Source organism: Periplaneta americana, chromosome 17 (assembly GCF_040183065.1).
Source record: "Periplaneta americana isolate PAMFEO1 chromosome 17, P.americana_PAMFEO1_priV1, whole genome shotgun sequence".
NCBI lineage: Eukaryota > Metazoa > Arthropoda > Insecta > Blattodea > Blattidae > Periplaneta > Periplaneta americana.
The window spans coordinates 50,332,107-50,358,390 of NC_091133.1; the positions used below are offsets into that span (position 1 = coordinate 50,332,107).

General features: G+C 36.9%; 1 protein-coding gene across 1 annotated transcript in view; it reads right to left on the reverse strand.

Annotated features, from left to right (window-relative positions):
• Positions 1-26,284, reverse strand: part of sad (Cytochrome P450 family protein sad) — a 96,062-nt gene that overhangs the window by 9,597 nt on the left and 60,181 nt on the right. Inside the window, exons 2-4 of the mRNA XM_069816825.1 lie at positions 11,497-11,681; positions 7,633-7,836; positions 1,417-1,553 (exon numbers count right to left, since the gene is read on the reverse strand). Of these exons, the coding sequence (XP_069672926.1) occupies positions 1,417-1,553; positions 7,633-7,836; positions 11,497-11,681 (526 nt within the window). The remainder of the gene's footprint in view (positions 1-1,416; positions 1,554-7,632; positions 7,837-11,496; positions 11,682-26,284) is intronic.

The window sequence follows — 26,284 nt, forward strand, 5'->3', positions numbered from 1 at the left end:
GCCTATATATAGGCGGACTCGCTCCAAATTTTAATTCTGTATCTGTACATTATATACGCCTCTTTTTCTCAGAAGGAATATTTTTAATTTAATGCGTTTTGCTTGTAAACCGACGTTATGTTGTATAAAATTAACTTATGAACATATAAACTAGGTTAAGGTTTAGTACTAACTGATATTTGCAGTAAAATATGTGACAACATACCGAAACATGTGCAAAGTCAGTTGATTTTCAACTGTTTCGTCAATGAGAGAGGAAACACAATCATCACCGGCTCTTAAATATGCGTCTCAATACATGTGAGGAGGCTCATGAAAATAGAATTCAGAGTATGATTTCGTTTTGTTTGTAGTTGTAACCTTTCTTTATGTTGAATAACTCTTCTCGGGTTCTCAGCCAGGTGAGTTGGAGATTTGCTTCCAGGCTTTCGACGGCTAGCTCTGCCATCTTCTACAGGGAATGAAGTGATGTGGGACCATGTCTAACCGGTATATACCGGCTGAGAACCCGAGAAGAGTTATTCTACATCACAAGCCGGCAAAGCCTCAAGTCATACTTTCTTCATGTTCTTCCACTATAAATTTTTGTAACCAAAATCTAATTTTAAATTTTTCGTAATCGAATTCAATGAACAGATTTCCTCGCCCATGGAAAAATGATGAGCACAGCGAAATATTAATTTATAATTTAATTTAATCTATAAAAAAATAAAATTGTGTATATTATCATTTCGCCACAATCTGAACTTAAAAATTAACAAAAGTATGTTTATATACAACGAAAATATACTTTACTTACCATTTTACTTACAAGGAAAAACTTTTATCTTTTTTTTTTTCCGAAATATTTCTGTAAACTTCAGTTAATATGATTAGTTTGAGAAGATTCGTTAGTTATATTTAACAGAAAGCTGAGATGAAATAATCTTCAGTGAGTATTTATACAACCAAAAATTCGCAGTGAAGTATAAATGAAAATTAATTTGACGTCTTAATCGGAGGTTAATTTTTATACAACTGGTCTTTATTTTATTTTTTCTTTTGCGGAGGAGGAGCCCGAAGGTTTGCACTATAGCCTGAGCCTTATTGTGCTTACCAATCATGTACTGTGAATGATATTTGTCGCCGAACAGCTGCGTTGTATGTTGCACCATGAACGTAACAATGATAATGACATGTAAAGAAATGATGGCGAAATGAGTCTAGATCCAACGCCGAAAGTTACCCAGTGATTCTGTTTCAATTGGTTGAGGGAAAACCTTGGAAAAAAACCAACCAGATAATTTGTCCCAATCAGGATTTGAACCCAGGACCGCTCGTCCCACAGTCACACATGCTAACCGCTACCCACAGCGATGGACACAACTGGGCCTTAATTAAGTGCTAACATATTTTTATTACTCTAGTTTCGCTCACCGTGTCCCCTGCAGCCAGCACAAGGTCTGCGACAATGCGGACAACGTTCTTGTGCTCCATTCCTTCTGCGAGCATTGCGCCCAGGAGACCTTCCCCATTTTGACATTCTGGCACCATCTGCAACACCAGCCTATTGGCTGTTATAAAATATCATTTCAGAAGATTAAAGAATGCTAGCTGTCAAATATAGAAGTTCTGTTATTGATAAATAGTAAGATCAAATTATGATAATATCTATTGTCTTAAATAATGTTATTTTCCTTGCCAGAAAGTAGCATCTAGGCCTACACATCTTTCCACAGAAAGCGTAGGCTACGCCTAATGTTAAAATCATTGAATTCATTAAATTTTTGGTGACTAAATGTGTGGTTTTTTCATCAGTGACTGATGATCAGTAATCGATCCACAACTCTTGTTCTTCTCAGACGAGACATGGTTCCATCTGACTGGTCGTGTAAACAATCAGAATACTCGCTATAGATGTTTTAAAAATTCACATAGTGTACACGAAATCCTTCTTCATGATAGGAAAGTTGGAGTTTGGTGCGCTGTTAGAGCAAGACGAATAACCGGTCAGATTTTTTACGAATAGAACACGCTTTGTCTACTCTTCATTGTTCTTAAATTGAGCATCTTAATTATTGTGAGGTTAAATATCGTATATACGGGTAGAACAAATGAAATCAGAAACATTACAGTGGCCGAACTTAACTGTGTCAATCAGAATGTGTTTTCCCGATACAACGCCTCTTTAGCCGAGGGAGGACGACATTTCCAGTATCTTCTAGGTACGATTTTATACATGTTTTAAGTAGCGGAGTTAACGTACGAGTGCGGCCAGCTGCGACATGTCCAGCCGCCGAGAAGCAAAAAACTGCGATAGCGGTCAGTACAGATAATAGAATCCTTGAAGAAACAGAATACCGATGGTAACATGATTAGGCGTTTATTATTATTAGTCTGTTTGTCGACCTGTATAGGAAATTAAAACATACAACCACATTATAAACATACAACCCACCCCACCTCAGCTTACTCGATTACCGTACTTAGTAAAGGTTTGCATATTTCGGTAGACGAGGGTATTATACACACATCGATGTAATACATTTTATGTATGCACCAGTAACTTCTTGTGAAACTGAAAGAAGTTTTTCAAAGTACAAAGATTGCTTATCAGAAAGGAGAGCATTTTCGTTTGAAAATTATAAAATGCAATCTACCTAGACATTTGTTACAGAATTACTGGATTTAAAGAAGACTGCTGAATATCACAATCGTAAAATTTATTGCTTTTTATTTTTGAGTAGAGGTTATAGTTTTTGTTGTTGTGAGTCTTGCAATACTTTGTTTATAACAATTATAATTTACTATGTAGGCCTATTTCTTAAAAAAAAATAAACAACTATTATATCGTCGCCTGAATGCAAGAACTAGGTAACTTGATTTTTCATATTTTGTGACATCGCCTATTTACTTATTTAGGCCGTGTCTCAAAGCTACATTTTCAGCTGAAGTGAACTAGATTGCTGTAGTAAATAGCCGGATGTGACGTCAGAAGTCATGATCCAAAGCTACATAGTCCATAGCAATCAAGTCCGTAGTAGCTAGTCAACGAAAATGCTTGCTTGATTGATGACTTGTTCACTAAACAAACATGGATACCTCATCAACAATTGGGGTTATTAAATCTGAAAATGCTTTGGAATTGAAATAATGTAAATATAATGTAGAATAACACGTTAAATTTGAACACTGATATTGTTAGTACCTTCTGTAGAATGTTTTAAACATTACTGTAATATATTAAGCCCTTATCTTTTCCATAAAACTCGTAATGAAACTACATTAGGACACTGCCTTCTTAATTTAGTGGTGCACCGTAATGTCATGGTTTTTAGAAAAATAATCGATGAAGAAGGCCATGTTTCAAGCATACATTTCCAAAGTTCCCTAGTGTATAGTTCACAAGTCACCTAGTTGCTAGTCACTAGTGTGTAGTATGGACTTGAGCTTTGAGACACAGCCTTATTGTCTCGTTTTCTTTTACCTATTTGTTATATTGGAAAATAGATGTCACTGGTATCGTTCGATCAGTTACCTAGGCTGTGTCTCAAAGCTCAAGTCCATACTACACACTAGTGACTAGCAACTAGGTGACTTGTAAACTACACACTAGGGAGCTTTGGAAATGTATGCTTGAAACATGGCCTTCTTCATAGATTATTTTTCTAAAAAACCATGACATCACGGTTCAGCACTAAATTAAGAAGGCAGTGTCCTAATGCAGTTTCATTACGAGTTATATGGAAATGATAAGGGCTAGATATAATATTACAGTAATGTTTAAAACATTGTACAGAAGGTACTAACAATGTCAGTGTTCAAAGTTAACGTGTTATTCTACATTATATTTACATTATTTCACTTCCAACGCATTTTCAGATTTCATAACCCCATTTGCTGATGAGATATCCATGTTTATTTAGTGAACAAGTCATCAATCAAGCAAGCATTTTCGTTGACTAGCTACTACGGACTTAATTGCTATGCACTATGTAGCTTTGGATCATAACTTCTGACGTCACATCCGGCTATTTAGTCAACAATCTAGTTCACTTCAGCTGAAAATGTAGCTTTGAGACACGGCCCTAGATCCTGCATTACATTTTGTGCGATTTTTGCTATGCTATAAAAGAGGTAACTAAAAAACGCAAATTTCGAGTTACCTAGTTCTTGCATTCAGGTGACGATATGTTTTCTTATAATATGTATGAACTAGCCACCGGCGTAGCTCAGTCGGCTAAGGCGCTTGCCTGCCAATCCGGAGTTTCGTTCGGGCGCGGGTTCGATTCCTGCTTGGGCTGATTACCTGGTTGGGTTTTTTCCGAGGTTTTCCCCAACCATAAGGCAAATGTCAGGTAATCTATGACGAATCCTCTCGCCAAATATCTCGCTATCACCAATCCCATCGACACTAAATAACCTCATAGTTGATACAGCGTTGTTAAATAACCAAGTAAAAAAATATGTATGAACTATCATCATTTCCTGAAACAGTGTTTTGCAGATGAATACTAATTTTTTATGAGCTGACTGTACAAGTTTATACATATGTCCAGTGTCAGTAGCTCCTTGCCGCATTATTCGTTGCACAAAACACTGGAGAGTGTAGTTATGGGTCGTCCCTAACCCGCCCCTAGCCACCGTTACCTAACCTAACCTATGTCTTCACTAAACTCGTAGTTCAATGTGACCAAACACTCTCATGATCACTAACCTGCTAGACAAGTGCAAAGAAAGTTTGCAGAGAATTTTCTAGATGTCAAAATCCTTAGTCGTCCTATAGTGCATAGTATAATATTAGTAGAAAATTGAGAGGAACTTGACGTGTTTAAAACAAAAAGCGAAGAAGAAGGCGTCATATTTTGACCCAAGACACGCTAATCGATATAATACTTCATGTAGAACGTTTAAAAATAAAACTATGCAATTTACTATTATTGCAATTAGCATTAGTTGCAATGATAAATGACTGTCAAAGAGATTATTTTGCGGCTACATTTCGGGCCGAAAGGCAGAAGCTGTGGACAGTGAAAATACCGCTCAGCAATGAGAAAATAAGACTTTGCTTTTTCTATTGAAGCATTTTCTTGCATTGCCATAATACAGTAGTTACCAAGTTACTTTTCTTAAAATGGCTACTACAATTTTCTTACGTCTTGATATTTTAAAATTACATTTCTTTCTTTGTTGTTTAGTCAACTGTCCGAAGACAGGTCTGACCAGCGAATAGGGATTATAAAGAATGGACACTTCGCGTCGGTACCTTTGATGTAGCCGGACTGATTTCAGTGACCTTCAAGCCAGCTAAAGCGTGAGATTCTGCTTTCTCCCTAGTGTTGGCGCTGACATCACATCAGCTAGCAGTCGACACAGCGGAAATATAACACATATAATTAATACATCTAGGTACATTATGTACTCAAATAAAAAAATTGGTTCCATAAAATAATAAATCCGTCATTAACTGTAATGTCTAGACCCTAGAGTTCCTTTATAATGAGAGTTGAGACGTTGACCCCAACAACAATTAAAATATGTATTGATTTGATAGCGCTGAAAATGGAAAAACAAAAACCTATATTATATTATATACAAATATTAAACGAATTCGATACTTAATTTTATAATGTATTATAGTATTTCATAATATAATTTATGATATCTGAAATATAAAATATTATTATTACAACTAGTTTGTCACTGAGAAATAAGGAAAAGCTGTTAACTTGAATTTATTGTAAGCAAAGCGTTACTGGATTATGCAATAAGGTAGGCGATGTTTGGATCCTGTGTCTCAACTCTATACTCAATTATTATCTTAGCGTATGCTCGATTACACTAACCTCTAGCGCTTGAAAGTGGAACTATACGCTGGCGCACAGAGAAACAAAACACAGGAAAATTCGCTCAGTGTCCATTCTTTATAATCCCTATTCGCTGGTCTGACCGTCTGAACCTCACAACTGATACCAACATGGCACCGCTTAAGAGGCAACTAGCTAGATTGCATACATCACAGATTAGCTACATACGTGGTGTGTCTAAAAAGTTCGGTGAATGGTGTCATATCTGAACGGCAACTTGGCGCATGTGCTTGCGCGTGCGCATGGTTCTTCAGAGACTTGGGGAGAATCGATGCACAGCATGCAATGCATGTGACTGGCAGAGTAAACAGACTGCGACCAGTTGAACGTAGTCAGTGTGAGAGGAAGTGTCACAGCGCAATGGAGCAACGTGTAAACATCAAGTTCTGCTACAAATTGGGGAAGACTGCAACGGAGACACATGGAATGTTGGTGCAGGTGTACGGGAGGGAAGCCGTGAGCAGAAAATGTGTTTACGAATGGTTTAAACGCTTCCGTGAAAGGAAGGAAACAATTGAGGATGAGCCACGTTCAGGTCGGCCATCGACAAGCAGAACCCCAGAAATGATCGAGAAAGTGCGACAAATGCTGGCACAAGATCGGCGACTGACTCTAAGATCGACTGCGGAGGAATTTGACATTAGCAAGGACACAGTGCAAACCATCGTCCGCCATGATTTGGGTAAGCGAAAGATCTGCTCCCGATTTGTGCCGCACAAGCTCACAGACGAGCAGAAAGCAAAACGGATGGAAACTTCTGGTGATTTCATTTCCATGTGTGACCAAGATCCATTGCTTCTGAAAACCATCGTCACGGGAGATGAGACCTGGTGCTACCAGTTCGATCCGGAATCAAAGCGGCAATCGATGTCATGGTGTTCACCGACTTCCCCGCGACCAAAAAAAAGCCGTCTGCAAAAATCCAAGGTGAAAACACTGTTGATCGCCTTCTTCACCAACAATGGCATCATCCACAAGCAATTTGTTCCTGCAGGTCAAACCATTAATGCTGCATTTTACCAGTCCGTTTTGAACCGATTGCTACAGCGTATCCGGCGGTTTCGGCCAGAGTTGCACAGGACTGGAAAATGGATGCTGCTCCATAACAATGCCTCTGCACACTGTGCGATCCGTGTGCGCATGAGATCGGAGGAGTCTACTTACGAATTGTAGGGGAATGGGTTAGCCTTTGCCTTGAACTCGGTAGACACACGCCCGACCTTCCCTTCTACTCCTACCCCCCTCGACAGAAACGTTGTTCCCCTACTGCGCATCGCGAGTGTCTTGACAAAATGCATGAGCTGTACACTAATCAGACTTCAAATGTATACAAACAATAATTGTTCTTCCTCTGACACATATCGTCAATGAGATGTATTATACCTAGCCTACATATCAGCCAGAACCTCAATCAGAGGTAGTTATTTCTTATCTAACTTAATAAACAGGCCTAAGAGTAATCTCTGAAGTCCATTTCTGAATTTTATAAAATAGCATGGTTATAAATCTCTACTTAAAATAACTATTATTTTACCTTTTTTTACTTATTATTTTACTTTATTTTACTTATATATAATTAGGAAATAAATTTTGGTGGTATCTTCTACAGTGACATCAACCCCTAGAATTATAATTTAAACCCTGAATTCATCATTGAGTAGTGTTTTTGAGCATAATATTTGAAAGGCCCAAGGGTAGATGAAATAAAATTACCACTTTTAAAAGAAACACATGCGTATATTTGTTAAAATATTCAACGAGTAGTTTCCGTTAGACTGAGACTTACCCACGCCAATAGCTTCATCAATAGCAGACACGAAACTCTTCCATGCAGGGATTCTGAGGAATGCGGCAAGACTTGCTGGTAACAGACTCAAGCGTGAACTTTCCTGGAAGATGAGGTGCACAACTGATGCAAAATGGGCTAATATATCTTCCATTTCTTTCCGTTTCCTCAAGTATTTGTCTCCCATTAAAATTGATACCATAACTGAAAAGAAAATATACTTCAAGCGTATAATACAGTGAATAAGAAATTAATAAGTGAATTGATAAAGGACGAGCAGCCATATCAAAACTAAATAATATTCTGTAGGATCGGGCCGTGACTTCTAAAACAAAGACTCATGTATCATGCAATAGTTTAAATACAATTAAGCCTACATATGCAGCAGAAACATGCAGGCTAATTTAAAAGCAGGAAATGCATAAAAATTAAACTCAACAGAAATGGATTTTTGATGACGGTCGGCAAGGATTTCTAGGAAAGACAGAATTCAGAATATGAAGACTACAGGAAGAAAAGGGGAAATGCCAAGATTTTCAGGAGAGCTAATTTAAAGTTCAAAACTAATTTATTCAAGAAGTGTGTTACAAATGATAAATATCACCATGCATTTTGGAAGGTGGCTAATCTAGTAATCAATATGTTCAATATGTTTTATTGTCGTCTAACCATAAACTTCCAATTTTTACTATTATCTCAATTTTCATAAAAAAGTGACATTCCCTCTTTTCTTCCTGTGGACTTCATATATTAAAAAATTAACGTAACTAGGTCCCATTTGGATGACATTAAAACAATTTAAATGGTATGGACATGTGAAGAGGATAGCAGAGGACGGATTACTAATAGTATAGGCCTATTGTGATACAAGTGTGGCAAGTGCATTATAACAGAATCAAGGAAACAGTTTGAAAAGAAAAAAAAAAAAGAAAAGGAGACGAAGTCGATCTTTTTCCAGTTTCTGAGATCTTGTTACGCACTTAACGCATTGTATTGCATAAATTTGTTTGCTAACTAAATATTCATCCTATAAGAAAGTTTGAACGTCGTTGCCAAAGCAGTATGTAGGTTATTTTGTTTCGGCGTATACAGTTATTGTTGTTTCTGGTAATAAAATTTGTATTAATTTGATCAATATACAAGTTTATATGATTTTGCACAAAAGAAAGACATCCCTTCAACTTCAACCATCAACATATCGAGAAATAAATAAAACCCTCACCTTAAAAACTACGGATCGTACTGCTCCGGTAACATTTAATAATTGTACGAATTGTAATATCACATTTAATTTTTCTAAATAAAAGCTCCATTTGTTTCTGCTTACAGCATTAGAACGATAAGTAATTATTAGAGATGAAACAATTCCTTCGTAAACACGATATCAGCGTATATTGACTCGAGTATTGTACATAACATCAGAGGGAAGGGGGAGGGGGGTTAGAATTGTTTTCTGTACCGTCTGGTTATAACAACAGTGCTGAACTGTGGTGCTATGTGTCCAGTGCGGTAGTCAGTGAGCGAGTCTATTTCTAACGTGTAGTGCAGTGTTATTGTCATTACTTCATATATTAAGTCATTCTATATGAAGACTTTAGTTGAATTGTACACTCCATAGAGGACTACCAAGAGTAACAACTTTACATTGGTTATATTTCACTCCAAATGTTCCGAACAGGTAGTCCCACCGAAGTATACTTTGTACTTTGTATGTACGGTATGTTTGAAAACTGCTCTTGTTTACATCTGACCGCTGTATAGAGTTCAGAGACACCCACACTGTATGGTTGAAGCGTAAGCAACCTCGTGTCCATGGAAGGGGAGGTTTCATCTCTAGTAATTATAACAGCACTGTGATTTCTTTTGTTTATAGCCTATAGCAACCAGAGAACGTGAGGTACTGTCAACTTACGAAGCATGAAACAACTATAGTAAATAAAGAAAAAAAGGTATGATCGTGCAAAATAGAAGTTATGAGTAGTATCCACCAGAAAGACGGAAACGAAGTAGGCCCAAGGTTATAAAGAATTGGCGGAATGATGAGAAAGAAAGGATTCACAAAGGCAGATTGGACGACAGAAACAACTTGAGGATGAAGACTAACTAAATGGATGCAAGGACATGTGATAACATTGTACAGCCTGAATAACAATAATAATGATAATAATGATGATGATGATAATAATAATAATAATAATAATAATGTATTTATTTTATTTTATTTATTTACTGATAGTTTATTCATGTGTTGGTAAACAACTGTTGGCCAATTAGCCTATAGTCCAGCACAGTAATACAATAAAAAATAATAAAAATATTATAATGGCGTTACAGCTTCAAAAATAATGATGTAATATTAGTAAAGGCCAGGATAACAGCTTTTATTGCCTTCAAGAATTCATATTTCTCAGCCAAATTTTAATTCTGACCTAATGGTAAACATAGTAACCACCCTCGTTACTAGTTCTACGAATTATGATTAATTTTAGTTAGTTACAATTTGCCATTTACAGATAATTAAACTTTCATTTGTATTGTATTTTAAATTCAGTTAGCTTGTAATTGCCTATGTAATTAAAAATTATTTTACATTGCTGTTTACTTAGTTTGTGATCTGTGATTTATTTTATTGCACTATTGTTAATTTTAGTTAGCTTGCGATTTGCTATTTACTTTAGAAATTTATTTGTACGGTTTTTCGTAAATTTTAATTAGCCTGTGATTTGCTATTTAAAACAATCAACTAAACTTCTGTTGTTAATTTTACTCACAAGCAAACATTCTGATGGGGGCAAGTAAGAAAGTTATTTTTTTTTTCTTCCACCATGTTAATAATGTCAAAAGAAGTGCTTATACAAATTTTGGTCACTCGACCGCAATTACGAGGCCGTCCAAAAAGTGATTTTCCCTGGGACCATTTACAGAAAAAAACACAATTGCATGGAAAGATTTATTGAAATAGATACAGCAATTGTTTCGCTATTTGTCAACATATTCCCCACTGGAATTGAGGCATTTGTCATTCCATGGGGTCAATTTTTGTATCCTTGTGTCGAAGAAGTCAGCCGCCTGGGATCGGAACCAGCGTTTGACAGCCGTCTGCACCTCTCTGTCGATCGCATATGACAAATGTCTCAGTTCCAATGGGGAATATGTTTAAAAAACAGCTCAACAATTGCTGTGTGTGTTACAATAAATTTTTCCAATGAAATTTTGTTTTCTTTCTGTTAACGACCCCTGTGTGTTACAATAAATTTTTCCAATGAAATTTTGTTTTCTTTCTGTTAACGACCCCAGTAGAACTAATTTTTACGGCCCTCGTAATTGCGGTCGAGTGGCTAAAATTTGTATAAGCACTTCTTTTGTCATTAAACATGGTGGAAGAAAAAATATTAACTTTTTTATCTGCCCCCATCAAAATGTTTGCTTGCCAGTTTGAAATTTGCTATTAATTTGTGCCTATTCTATTTTGTTTCTATTACTCGACCGAGGCCAGTGGAGTCCTGCAGCCCGGAACGCCACTAGTACTGCTCCTGCGTTATAGAAGAATCGGGAGAATGTTTTCGAGGAACTGAAAAGTATATTCATATCATGGAATACGGACTTCGTTCTTAAGTGAAATGACAGCAAATCAAAACATAATATTTCTTGATGTACAACAGCGAGAGTAGAGAAATATTTTAAGGTCGTGTCATTATAATTGAGAGCTGTGGCTGCTTCGATGCACTGACCCTGCAGCATCGAGGCCACTGCGCAATGGTCAGATGGGTCTAGACTCCACGTATAGAGACGACACTTTGTACTATGGAAATACGACATAGAAGATTTACGATTTACTTATTCTATAATATCCTGAATACTCACTATCGATGGCCCATCGGTAGAGGTCAGACTCCAGATGAGCGAGCTCTCGGCCACCGTACTGCTTCCTCCAGCGCTCCACAAGGTCCGTGGCCACAATGTCGCAGGATGCTACCACACTGCTGTTGTCCGGGCGCAGCAGCAGCTTGTTCAATACGCGGCGGTTCGCCAGCCATTCCTCCCCGTCCCTGCAAGTCCGGAAGCACATTTTGTTCACTTACCTCACATTTCTTGAGTGAACTGTCCGAAGACAGGTCTGAACCTCATGACACCAATGAGGCATCACTCATAAGGCTACTAACCCAGGAGATAATAAGGTAGGGTGGCCAGTTCCTTTTCCCCTCCATTGCATATATCGCTGACTAGTTACATATTACACTAGTCAGACTTGGGTTATTTTACGACACTGTATCAACATCTAGATTATTTAGCGTCTGAATGAAATGAAGGTGATAATGCCGGGGTCCAGCACCGAAAGTTACCCAGCATTTGCTCGTTGAGGGAAAACCCCGGATATAACCTCAACCAGGTAACTTGCCCCGACCGGGATTCGAACCCGGGCCACCTGGTTTCGCAGCCAGACGCGCTGACCGTTACTCCACATTAGTCAGACTTCAGATGCATACAACAAATTATTGTTCTTCCTCTGACACATACCGTCAAGTGAGATGTACTGCCTTTGAATTGAAAGAGAGGGGAAATGGAAGGAGAACTTTAAGAGGTACGCGAAAACGCGTCCTCGCAAAGGGGGTTCGGGGCTGAAATAAACTGAGTATGTGAACTCCAAGCCTGTTGACCACTTGTCTTATTCGGGGTTACACTGGTAGACTGAAGACGCTCTAGAAAATTTTGAAAGGAAAAAGCCGAAATGGACGTAATCTCTTAGGTACCACATACGCGGGGAATGGGGATGCGATCGAAAACTGACCACAGGACAGAGGAAGAAATGGCGGAAGGTGTAAGCCTGCACATTGAAAGGGACTTTGTCTTTTCGCAGTGCAAGTGGAGTCGAGAAAAACTCGCTCGTGTAACAGGTATGATGTTCGATGGCTAAGGCAAAGCAAGGCCGCGAGTTCTAAATCTGCCTGATAATAGATGTATATATCAGCCAGAACCTCAATCAGAGGTAGGCCTATTGAGTTATACTGCACTTAATAAAATTACGCGTTTGTCTATTATTTAAAGTGTAACATAAACACAAAAATCAATGCTAATTTGAACAGAACACAACAGTGCAGAACGCAGAATGCAACAGTGTTCAAAATAGAACGCGACGCAACAGTGTAAAATATGGAATGTAGAACCTAAAGGGCTATATACAGCTATATAACCTTCTTGTGCAGAACTCAACATCGTAGAGTAGAATATGGAATGCAGAACGCAACAGCGTAGAATACGGAATGTAGAAAGGAACAGCATAGAATACGGAATGTAGAAAGGAACAGCATAGAATACGGAATGTAGAAAGCAACAGCGTAGAGTAGAATATGGAATGCAGAACGCAACAGCGTAGAATACGGAATGTAGAAAGGAACAGCATAGAATACGGAATGTAGAAAGCAACAGCGTAGAGTAGAATATGGAATGCAGAACGCAACAGCGTAGAATACGGAATGCAGGAAGCAACAGCTTAGAATACGGAATGCAGAAAGTAACAGCGTAGAATATGAAATGAATAACGCAACAGTGTAGAATATGGAATGCAGAAAGCAACAGCGTAGAATACGAAATGCAGAAAGCAACAGCGTAGAATATGAATTGCAGAATGCAAGAGCGTAGAATACGGAATGCAGAAAGCAACAGCGTAGATTACGGAATGCAGAAAGCAACAGCGTAGAATACGGAATGCATAAAGGAACAGCTTAGAATACGAAATGCGGAAAGCAAAAGAGTAGAATACGAAATGCAGAAAGCAACAGTGTAGAATACGGAATACAGAAAGCAATAACGTAGAATACGGAATGCAGAAAGTAATAGCGTAGAATTCCGAATGCAGAAAGTAACAGAGTTGAATACGAAATGCATAAAGCAACAGCGTAGAATATGAAATTCAGAAAGCAACAACGCAGGATACGGAATGCAGAATGCAACAGCGTAGAATATGCAATGAAAACTGTAACAGTATACACTAGAACATGGAATACAGAATGCAACAGTGTATAATATGGAATGCAGACTGAAACAGTGTAGAATATGGAGTGCAGACTAAAACAACGTAAATATGGAATGGAGACTGAAACAGCGTAAAATATGGAATGCAGACTGAAATAGCGTATAATATGGAAAAATCAGGAAAATATTTCTTTACGAGGAGTAGGTTAAAGGAAACGATATTCCCTGCCTTGGCGTACTGATTGATAGTGTATTATTATTATTATTATTATTATTATTATTATTATTTAATTTCCGAGATAGTTAAGTAAATATTTTATCTAAGCATGTCATGGTTACAGTTACAACTGAAATATATACTAGCTCAACCAAGAAGCCACAGACGATAAGATGGAATACTTCATAAATAGATTACTTTTATTGTATACAACAAAATATGTGTTCTTCGTAAAGCAACCTATACAGAGCAATACAAAGTTTTGTCGCCTATTTGCCTTGAGACGATATCGTAAACACTTGTCGAAATGAGAGGTCGTTTTCCCTCAACCACTTTCGAAAGTAATACACGATGTGCTAGCTTCTGTTCTTTGTTTTTGATTCTATTAATGGAAATACCAGTTCTAAAAGAAACAAACACTACTGTGTTATAGGCCTACTCATTTGCGCATAAAGTACTGTACTTTGTAAAAATTACCGGGGAAATCAGTGGCGGCTCCTGCATATTTCTTAAGAGGAGGAAAGAAGTTAGCAGCACCAAATGACACCTTCTTGAATGAAATTTGCTACAAATTAGCCTACATGCATATATGTAAGACCAAGGAGTGTTGGGGTTGGCCTTCCCTTCTGTATAGCAATAATCTGTTCTTGTAAACTAAGTTTCCTAAATTGTCCAAAATATATTATGTTTTCACTTCCATTCATTGTTGAATAATTGCACAAATTAACAATTGCAAGGAAATTCACAACCTCGTGGCATTTTTCGAAGAGACGTGTTGGAAGAGACTAGCTACTAACTCGTAACAAGAACCGTTTTACGGAAATGGAAATGGGAATGGGAAATAATCTGAGGAAAGCGAGAACATTGCACCCACCCACGTGGTCTGTGTTGCCACGTACATTTTACAAGTTCAGTATCACATGCTTTTGAAGAATGTCAGTTCTTGTAAAGTCATACTACCATTATTGTTCAAAGCTGCCGGTGGCCGATTAATTTTTTATGCTTCTTTCTCTGGCCGCTAGTGCGCTGTTGTCTATGTGTGTTAACTGCAGTAGAGGAGGAATGGAGTGCCTTTCCTCTACACCAGCGATGTCAGACAGGGACTAAACGGAGCGGAGCGCTCCAGTAGACTGGTTTCGTGCTCCGGTGTTTCCACAGACATAAGCAAGTTCAAGCTCCGATCTAGCTCCACAACCGGCATTGGAGCTTACAACTCTGACACTACTGCTCTACACAGACAATCTCGCATCTTTCTCACAGTTTTCTACAGCACATGAGCGCGCGTCGTTTAAAACTCGATCAACCGAGTTTTTCTTGTAGCTGTGAACTTAAAAATTATCGAATCTTCCTCGAATTTCAAGCCACATATTTTATTTGGTATTTACTTTCAAAAGAAGAAAATGTGAGGAGGACGTTCCTCCCCTATCCCTCCCCCGAGGAACCGCCACTGGGGGAAATGAATCTTTGCAATTCTGCTCAACCGCAATGTAATCTTAACTACAGAATTTTCTATACTCAGTCAACTAATTTTGTGCCTTGTAGGCCTATATTTATCTAAGCTTCACAATGATGACTGATAGCATTTGCCACTACGTAATAAATAAACTGGGACTCAATTCCCGACACGAAAGTGAAAATTTGTGAAAAGCAGAAATGGAAAAGAGAAGGAAGAAAACTTAATGCTAATACTAAGAATGCGCTTTACTTAGGCAGTATGAGAAGCCGATTCAAGCCAGTCCTGCATGACAATCAATCACCAGTTCAAGTGGTCGAAGCTCTTCTTGGAATGAACCAGTGCCACTAATCTAATTCCTGCCTTTATGTGTCAATCGTACTTAACAAATGGCGTGCAAATTATAACCAGTTATGACCATCAACTGTAGCTACATCAGCTAGTTCATCAGGAAGCTGTCCAATGGTGACATAAATCACGACTCAACGTAGAATGTATCTAATAATCTTGAAAGTTTCTATCAGAATATAAATATCACATTGAAGGATTATGGGTAAAAATATTATCATAGACAATTTTCGCACCCTCCTGGTACACTAAACTGTTAATGCCATGTTGACGTCAGTAGTGACGTATTTGGTGACGTATGTTAACGTTCGTAAAACTTCGGAAAGAATCATTATAGGACTAAGATATTTCTCGCTCCTTTAACATTTATCATGTCTTAGTTCCTATGATAGTCAATCAATCGCACTGAAGTTTTTTTTTTAATTGACAGCTCTATGTCTGAGGAAGGCATAGAAAAAAATCCGAAATGAAAATCTTTTTTGAAAAGTAAGAACAAAATACTAACTTCGATGTGACCTGTTCAGAATAGACATAACGTCAAAAGTTGATAAGCGGTAAACTTTCGTTTTTCACGTTAAAGGGGGGGGGGGATCAAAGCGAGAGAAATGTTGAGAAAGAACGGAAATTACTTTTCCAGAACTTTAAAGCGAATGTCATGTAATCATATAGCGAATCCTCGGCCTCATCTCGTTGACTAACATCTCGTCATCACCAATTCCATCGACACTAAATAACCTAGTAGTTGATACAGGTCGCTAAATAAACGACTAAAAAAAAAAAGAAAACCGATCGACGAATGACTGTAAATTAGTAAAGAAAATAAATAACTCTTGTAGCTCTGAGAAAATTATTCACATACACTGAAAGTCTTTCAAAAGTGTGTGCAAGATGGGTGCCCAGATATCTCACTGAAGAGAATAAAGAGCAAGACGAATTGATTGGATAATGCACTCGAAATCAAAATTGTTAATAAGAATTTAAACATTCAGATTCTCTATCACTAAAAACGAATTTGAATTGAAATAATCTAAGGAAATAGCAATGGTTACAGTTTATTTTGAGACGTAGAAGGGTCGATATTCGTTGATTATTTCTTAGGTGAAATAAGGATGAATGTAGTATATCATACTGTAGTAGTTTTTGAAAGAAGTTAAAATATGTGAAAAATTGTTTAAAGGCATCATGCTCCTTCATGACTACACCTTTCCTTATTGCGCAAAAATTATATCAAAACACCCTTACTGGACTTGGCAGAGAAGAGCGCCCACATTCTCTAATAGCCCGGATTTATTTACGTGCAACTACATCTGTTTGGACCACTGAGGAAAAGTTTAGGATGCAACAGTAAAACACACAACATACATAGACTACTTTGTAACGACTGATCTGGTGATGAAATAAATGAGGAAATGCTTGCAAATCAACCAAAGTTTCGGACAGAACGACAATGGTCCTGATGTTCACATGTGCCGTTCTATAATAAGTACCCCAGTGTCAGTGACAAGGTTAGGTAGGGTTTGATGAGGAGATACATATGTGGCAAGTGATCTGACTGTTAGCCATAGGGTTAGATAGGGTTTGATGAGAGGTACATTAGTAACAAGTCAGTGATTGATAAGGGTAGGTAGGGTTTGTTAAGGAGACAGATTAGTGATAATTAGAGATGGTAGATTTTAGCAATCACGATAAATGCGAATGTTAAAAAATTCTGTCAAAATAAGTAATTTTGTGTTTAAAAGCATATTAATGTACTATATTACTGCAGTTTTTAAGTCCACGATAAAATGCGAAATTCAGTACAAAATTCGAAATTTATATGTTTCTGCGAAATAAGAGCAAAATTACATTTTATGAGACATTTTTGACTTTTCTGCAAAAAAAGAAACAGGGTCTATTTATAGGCCCCGCCACACAGACGTTCTTACATTTTTTCAAATAATTCGGTCATCCCTCCATGTTAACTTTATAGTATAAATAGCATAGGAATATGACCAACCTAATGCCCTCTTTGTTGTTGTCTATACGGTTATCTCTAGTTTTCAAATTATGTGCCTGATTTTGGTGATAGAATATTGGCTGCCTATGTGATCTCTTCAGGTCCAGTGCTCACAAACAAGTTGTAGGCTATGTGGCAGCTGGTGATTGTGATTAACAAAATGGGTCGGGATGAAACGAGTGGATTACCATTAAACAACAAGTGGATGATTATAAACGTGAACATTTATATGTTAGTGATTCTAATACTTTTATGTGCAAATAGTGTAATAAGAGGTTGGCTTGGGAGAAAAAAGGCATATTAGGAAGTATATAAAGTGTAAGCAGCACATACAAGCGAAAGAAAATTTCAATTTGAAAACCACAGAAGAACAATGTGGCACGCTACTTTCTCAGAGATCGAAAACAAAGCAAAGAAATATTGTGTTGAAAAAAATGAGTTTGTCGAAGACACACTATCTCTGTGTGAGCAGGTCCATGTCTTTGGACACGTTTCTTAACATTCAGAATTTCACTGTAATTCTGTATGTTCCTTTACTTACTTATTTTCAGGAATTTTAACTGGAAAATGTAGAAAATGCATTTGTTTACTATCGTACCATAAAATTTACCATAAAAATATTCCATCCAAGCACGCTCCAAAATGCCAAACTCTAACATTAAATTGATATAAAATGCTATATTTGATTTTTAAAGTGCTAAATTTTTAATTCTAAGTTGCTAAAATCTACCATCTCTAGTTATAACTATGATAAGTACTTAATGCAAATATGATACAAGTGAATGTCAGGCCAATAATCCTTCTGTTCCCCAAATATATTTTTTCAAGATGAAATGAAGCTCTCTGATGGCTGGCAGAAGTGCATCGTTAAGCAGATGGACTAATTTGAAAAATAATCAGTATTTGAAATTCTCGTGTTATGTAATGTTGACAAATACAGTACATAAAATATGAACCGAAATTCGATTAAAAACAAGATAGTAGAGCTAAACAGAAGGAAATTCTATTTTTTTTAATCCCCGAGGAATTAAACAGCGCAGCGATGGGATTTGTAGACCAATACTTTTTACGTGTTGTAAATATACCGTGCTAGTACCACAGGAAATGTATAGACGACCACTCATTGAAACTACAGCACCTTTTCTTAGCTTTTAGGTTCATATGTTCCTGAATACAATCATTCAATTCTGTGAAGTACTAATTTTTAATTAATTCCTTACTTTCTTCCTACCTACCCACACACCCATTTTTTTTCGATCCAAAGTTTTGTTTACCTACAGTACAAAAACAAGAAAAGGCAGAACAAAAAAATAAACTCCCATGGCGTGGAGTCAGCAGTTGTGGAGAAGCTGATTTTTCAACAGCAAAACACAGAGTAATATACTGTATTTCATATTAATGTAATCGGAGAACATGCAATATGTTTTGTAATGTTACGTATACTAATATATTTATAGGTAGACTGTAGTCGTATATTGATGAGATCCTATTCATTTTATTTCCTACATTGTTTATTCAGTACCTAGTTGATTTAAATGTAAAAGTGGACCTGCATTCAATATGCAGACAATGACAAATGGTGAGCTGGTAAGAATATTTTCATGTGCATTTTAAGATAAGATTTATGTTGACCACATAGTTGAAAACATCACAATTGTGATCAGAAGGCAGGCACACATAATACAAAATAGTGTAAGGAATTATATACATTGTCTCATACGTTTGCGTGTTTCTAAGTAATTCAGTGCTTCTACCATGTTGTGAATAGTTATGTTTATAGTTTATTTTCCTTAACTATTATTCAAAATACACACCTACATAAAACCACATAATATGCGCCCAAATAAAAACTTCGGTTTAGAGGATTACGCAAAAAAATATATATTTCGTGTAACTTAATTTCGTTTATGAATTGTGCAGTTTAAGTAGATCTAATTATTAAGTAATGTTTTATAAATACAGACCGGCAGGTAAAAAGTACCTAAGCGCTGCTCGGCCGATCGGCGGCCGAGGCCCATGCAAACGCTAGCATCCCCCTCCATGAAATCACGGCGCTCTTCCCGCCTGCAGTCAGTCGTGAGTGAGATTTCATAAAAGAGTACAGTAGTGTTGTGCAATGGTGAGATATTTACTACGTCGCACAGTATGCAATTTTCCCAATCTAGGTGGACAAAACTCAAATTTCGACTGGTTTAGTTAGGCATAGATGAATGTGTATTCATATTCTTTAACGTTTGGAGAATGTTATGCGGGATAGCTTTTACTGTTTTATCAGCAGTAAGCCATTTTTAGAAGGTATGAACAATGAGTCATCGTGCTAACTACACGATCCCTCCGTTCTGGTTGGATGATCGTTCACCTCTGCGGAAGCATGTGGACGTGAGGCCGACAGCCGGCTGATCGGCCGTGGCTCTTAATGGGCTGTTGCGTCACGGATTTATTTTTTTTTATTAGATTCTCGAGACGAAGATGATTGGGGTGTGTAAATAGAACGATAGTAACTAGTAGAATGGAACAAAAATATTCTCTACATATCCGGAAGGACACAGATCAAGGGAAAGGTCCAAGTATAGATAGTGGGTTTGTGTTCGATAGGATCTGGCAATATTTAGAATTCGGAGTTGGAAGGAGCTGTTAGAGGATAGGGATAAAGTGGAGGAGAGCCATAGATGAGGTTAAGACCCATCACGGTCTGCAGTGCCATGCAAGAAGAAGAAGAAGAAGAAGAAGAAGAAGAAGTTGGTGGAAACAGAAAGTAAAAACGGTATAACCCCGAGAGAAAACTCTGGCAAACTTCGTTTTGCCCACAACAAATACAACTCGGATTTCACCGAGATTTGAACTGGAACCCACTCTGCCAGCTATCAAGGCGACTTTCCTCACGAACACGAACAAAATCTGATTAGTTGAGAAGCAGGGTCGGATATTTATGGAGATCACGAAAATCACGATACAATAGATACACAATCGAATTTTGCCAATCTCTACGAATTAAGTGATTATGATTAATAATATGCGGATAAAACAATCAACAAATCGCGAAATAGAGTTCTAATAGCGAAATATTAACATATTCGCGAATTATTAGTCTACTATTGTGTCGTTTTATAGTAAATTTCACATTCTGAGTTCTTTCGGATTTTTTTTTCACTTGAATTTGTTATATATCCAAATAGGCTATATTACATAGTATTCCATGTGTTCTGATTATATTAGTGAACTCAAAAGACGGAGAATTCAACATTTCACTAATAATCTGAAAGTGTTAATTTGAGGGCTGCAAGTTTTTTTTTTTTTTTTTTCCGTTTTTAATGAATGTGTGTTAAATACAGCCTCAATCTAACAAATATTGTCTATTGGCCATACCGCACTTTTACCAGAATCCAACGAACCTTTAATGTTAATTATTTGGAAAGTAATATTCGTACCGAGTTAACACTCCAATTCCAAAATAATTGTATTTTCCACAATTCCAATTAATCTCCGTCAAGAGTACAAATCAATCTCCAACAATCTCCGCCGACATCAATACTAAAAAACACAAATGATAAAATTAATCTCCATAAATACCTGTCCCTGTTGAAAAGTAATTGCTGTATTCAGAGGGACAGGCGGGATGTCTAAAACAAATTTTTCAGTACAATATTAATGATCTTGAAAACGTGCCTTTCCGTGAAAATCTCAGTCTATTTTTTGTAGTAACAAAATCGCTCTTTATACTTCGTATTACGAGAAAGTAAAACAGTTCGTATTGAATTCCAAATTTCATGTCTCTATAGGCCTATATAAAATGTTTAATGTTATATTCTATTTAAAGACGCTCACAACTGCCGAGGTTGTATATCAGAAATTCTTTAAGCACATTTACATGCCATCGACCTAGCCCGGGATCGAACCCGCAACCTCGGGCATAGAAGGCCAGCGCTATATCAACTGCGCCAACCAGGCCGCCCCTGTATAAAACTTTCAGATAAATACAATCCGATAATTTCACTGCAAAAAATTTACTGGGTTTATTCCGTAATTTAATCTATTGAATAAGATCATAAGTTGCAGATTCTCAACATCAAGCACATGTAAAATGAAACCACAAAGATCTCCTGACGGTATTCGTGACGAGGGTAGCCTATACACGAAAAACTTCGTACAGCGTTAGCATAGCAAGAAATAAGCTGAAATTCGATATATTCCACATGGTACGAGACAAGCAATGCTAAGAATATCTCAGTTCTTGTGTCTCCTAGCAACGATCACAAAATGCACTGCTTACAAGTAAACAGAAAATGATATCTGCTGTTACGTGGAGGACATTCAAGAGATTGAATTGATCCTACGTAGGCTAGAAGAACAGAACAAACTACATGTCACAAAATGTATGATTAGAAATTATGCACAAACAGTTCGGTTATCGCAGAGATTGTGTGATAAGGAAATGATAAGCATGATCATTGAACATAAAGGAAAAGTATTCATCACTGTTTAGTCTGCGTGTATGCAACGTGTTAATTAGTATTTATCTACGTATATTTTTCGACGTAAGAAATTCAGTGCATTCATCTGACGGCTTCTATGGTTGCTTAAAAATCCATATAATAAAATTATCTTTTATCGTTATGAACATCATTGTGTTATCTACTGTCTCAGACGTCAACGCTACGTACAACGACTTTCATTGTACCTGCACCAAGTAACATTTGTCGTAGAGACATTGTGGAATTAGACTAATTTCCTTGAAAGATGATATGGCACATAGCTTCGTGTTGTTTTGTGAGGCTGTGACTAAACTTTTGTAAATTATAAAATTGCCCATTTTTGCCTTCTTCTACCGAAAATTCTACTAGGATTCACAGAGATTTTTTGAACTAGAGTAGGCCTATACAAAAGTCAAGAAAAATTTTTATTTTCACAGAAACTTATTCTGCTGCCTCCGGCTTCAAGATCTGGAGGTTCCGGGTTCGATTCCCGGATTTCTCTCTCTGGGATTCTGAAAAAGTTTCCTGGGTGTCTAAAGTGTGGAAATTTGTATGATGAAAGTATGCCGGGTTATTCAAATGAAATACAGTTCAACCCCTATTATTCGTCAGCCTATTAACCGGTTGGCGGATTATCTGTCTTTCTCTCGCTTTTTGCTTCAAAAATAATATATATTAAATATTGTTTTGTACTGTACATTATATTAGTACGTATGTTTTCTATAGAGCATTATTACAATTGAAGCAGAATTGCTGGGTAACTTTCAGCATTGGAACTCGGACTCATTTCACCATTATAATTACTCTTCTCCTTTTTCATCATCATCATCATCATCATCATCATCATCATCATCATCATCATCATCATCATATCCGTTTCTTTCCTATATTTCGGGCTTCTTCCAATGTAGAGTCAGCTGTGAGCCGCCACTAAACTTAGACTCTGTGGATATGTGGTCATTCGTTATAGGTGGTAGTGGTTTGTACCTTGGGCTCTCCACTGGGCTCATGATAGTTCGTGGGACCGGGGATGAGGGACCGCTGTAAGGCCTACGCAGAAAGGTAAAGGGATCATATAGCTGTAGGCGACACGCAGGATAACTGTAGCGCAGTGGGTCTGAAGGCATACATAGCATTCCATCCCGGGTAGTACAATGGGACCATCCGAGCAGCCTGCGTGCGAGGACAGTCCCAGTCCGTGCCCTCCCTTGAAGGGGGACTAATAGTGTTCCCCAAAAAGATTCGAATCAGTGCTCATTCTGTACCACTACTTAAGAGATATTACGCCTTAGAGCTATGGGTGTAATGTAGGCTATTAGTCACAAAGTTATCGAAATTCGTGTCTATTAACAATCAATATGTTTTGATAGAATCTGGAAAGCATAAAAGTTGCGTCCAATTATCAGTTGTATTAATATCAGTGAAAATATATATATATATATATATATATATATATATATATATATACACACACAGGGAGATTCACGAGGATTTACCGTCCCCTACGGAGCTTATTTCGGAAGATATTCTGAGCAAAAAATGTCATATAAACAATCTCAATATTTTCAAAGTTACACTAATTTGAAGTTGTTTGTAAAATACCATTATTCTTGAGTTTTAAGGGTAAAAGAATATTACAGATAAAGAATGAACTATTCAGGAGTACCATTTCTTTAATTAGCTATATTCTGAAGCTAAAATTGTGTTGTGAATTCCATAGTTGCATCGTACAGATTTTTTTTTTTTTTTCGATTTTTAACTACAAAATTACATTTTCTCACGCATTTATCACAACAATTGTTACAAATCACGCCGCTCTTGTAAATTCTTTAAGACTATACATTAGGATGCATAATTAAACTGTAAAGAATCAAGTTGCTAAAGTCATATGATTTGTAACAATTTTTTTGGTAAGTGCGTAAGAATAAGGTCATTTTTATTAAAAATTAAAAAATTAAATCTGTACAAAACAATTAACAACACATTTTTAGCTTCAGAACACTATCCAATTAAAAAAAATGACACTTCTGAATAATTAATTCTCTATTTGTAATATTTTTTTACCCTTAAAACTAAAAAAAAAGATATTTTACTAACAAATTCAAATTAATGTAACTTTGAAAATATTGCGGTCAGGACAAATGTTTATATGACTTTTTTGCTCAGAATATCTTCGGAAATAAGCTCCGTAAAGGACGGTAAATCCTCGTGAATCACTCTGTGTATATATATATATATATATATATATATATATATATATATATATATATAGCTTATTTACAGGTTGTGGTATTTTGGTGGTAGAAATTATACCTATTTAAATCTCAGTTTCGGAATCGCATGGGAAAATATTTTGTTCATAACGTAATTTCTATTTTCTAGATTTTCTAATTTCCTTTCATCCAACGGCAGAACAAAGGAAACCAATCTGTTCCAGCCATCATCAAGATCAATTGTCCAGACTCCAGGTTACGTTTCTAGCAAAGAAAACAGTTTTTTGCTGCATAAGTTTTAAACGCATTGTAAAAAGAAAAAGTCCGACGTCAGCTCGGTGTTAACAACCCTCGTTGCAAGTGACGCTTCGCACGCGTCGTTCAGTCGAGTCTGCTTTTTAAAATTGCTTTGCTATTGTTTGCGAGAAACGAGTAGGCTACATGTCATAATCCTGTCAGCATCGGAAATAACAATAGAGGTGTTGTTTTCGTATCAAAAGAGTTAATCTAGATGCAAGTGAACAGTACTGGCAATTTAGAATACTGTGCTGTGATTTGAAATATATTATATAACCTTAGTGCTGTAAGTAGAGCCATCATAGCTCTGTAGAGCAACGAACTGCAGACTGGAAGGAGACCTTCCAGGTGCGCGGGTGGTGGCGTGCCATAACTTCCAGAACGGCTCCAGGGTGCACTCAGCCTCCTGTCACTTTGAGTACCGGTTCTTTCTGGGGCAGAGGCGTTATTTAGGGAAGCAGGATAGAGTAATTGCCCCCTCCCGAGTTAGGATTTAAAAATTAATAATTGAGTAATACTACTAAAAATGTTGTTGTTGTTTTCTAATACCAGGCGTTTGACAATAAAGTCATTTGACCTATTGCACTCCAATATTTTTCAAAGATATTATCATGGCCAGCCTCTGAAGCACAGATTTTGAGGTGTTCCGAATCCATTTCTTGATTTGAGTTGCACAATGGGCAGTTAGGGGACTGATATATTCCAATTCTATGCAGGTGTTTGGCCAAACAATCATGGCCTGTTGCCAATCTAAATGCAGCTACAGACGATTTTCGTGGTAAATCGGGAATTAACTCTGGATTATGATGCAGAGAGTTCCATTTTTTCCCTTGAGATTATGTTATCAAATTTTGTTTGTTGAAGTCTAAGTATGTGGATTTAATAAATCTTTTCACAGAGTAATACGTAGATTCAGTAACAGGTCTGTAAGTAGCAGTCATGCCCTTCTTTGCTAAAGCATCCGCATTCTCATTTCCCAGGATTCCACAATGGGATGGTATCCATTGGAATACAATTCTTTTATTGAGTGATATTAATTGAGAGAGCATTTTAGTTATTTCTGCTGTTTGAGATGAATGTGTGTGTTTAGTGACTATTGATAGAATAGCTGCTTTGGAGTCTGACAATATAACTGCATTCTTAAATTCATTGATGTGGCATAGAAGATTCCTGAGACTTCCACTTATTGCAATGATTTCACCATCAAAACTTGTTGTTCCATATCCAAGAGATCTATAAAGTGAAAAGAGACAGCATGTAGCACCTGCACCGGCACCTCGTTCTCTGGAGATCAAGGATCCGTCAGTGTATAAATGAAGCCAGTTTTGTGGAGGGTACCTAATATTAATTGCCTTTAGAGACAATTGTTTTAGTATTTCAGTGGTTACTTCTGATTTCAGTATTTCTTCTGTTAAATTTAGATTATATTCTATATTTAATAGAGTTAAAGGGTTCGGTTTAATTTGTAAGTTTTCTTTTAAATTCGGGATATTGATTTTCTGTTTTAATTCTTGAAAAATGGATATGAAACTTTTTTAAGTTTTCAATCTACAGAGAGGACTGTACGAAATAAAAGACGAGTTAGTTAATGCCTTTGCTCTTACACTTTATTAGATTAATGGTTGTCCTAGTGTAAATAAAAGTGCATTTTCTTCTGTTAATTGGAATTTAAATTTCTTTATC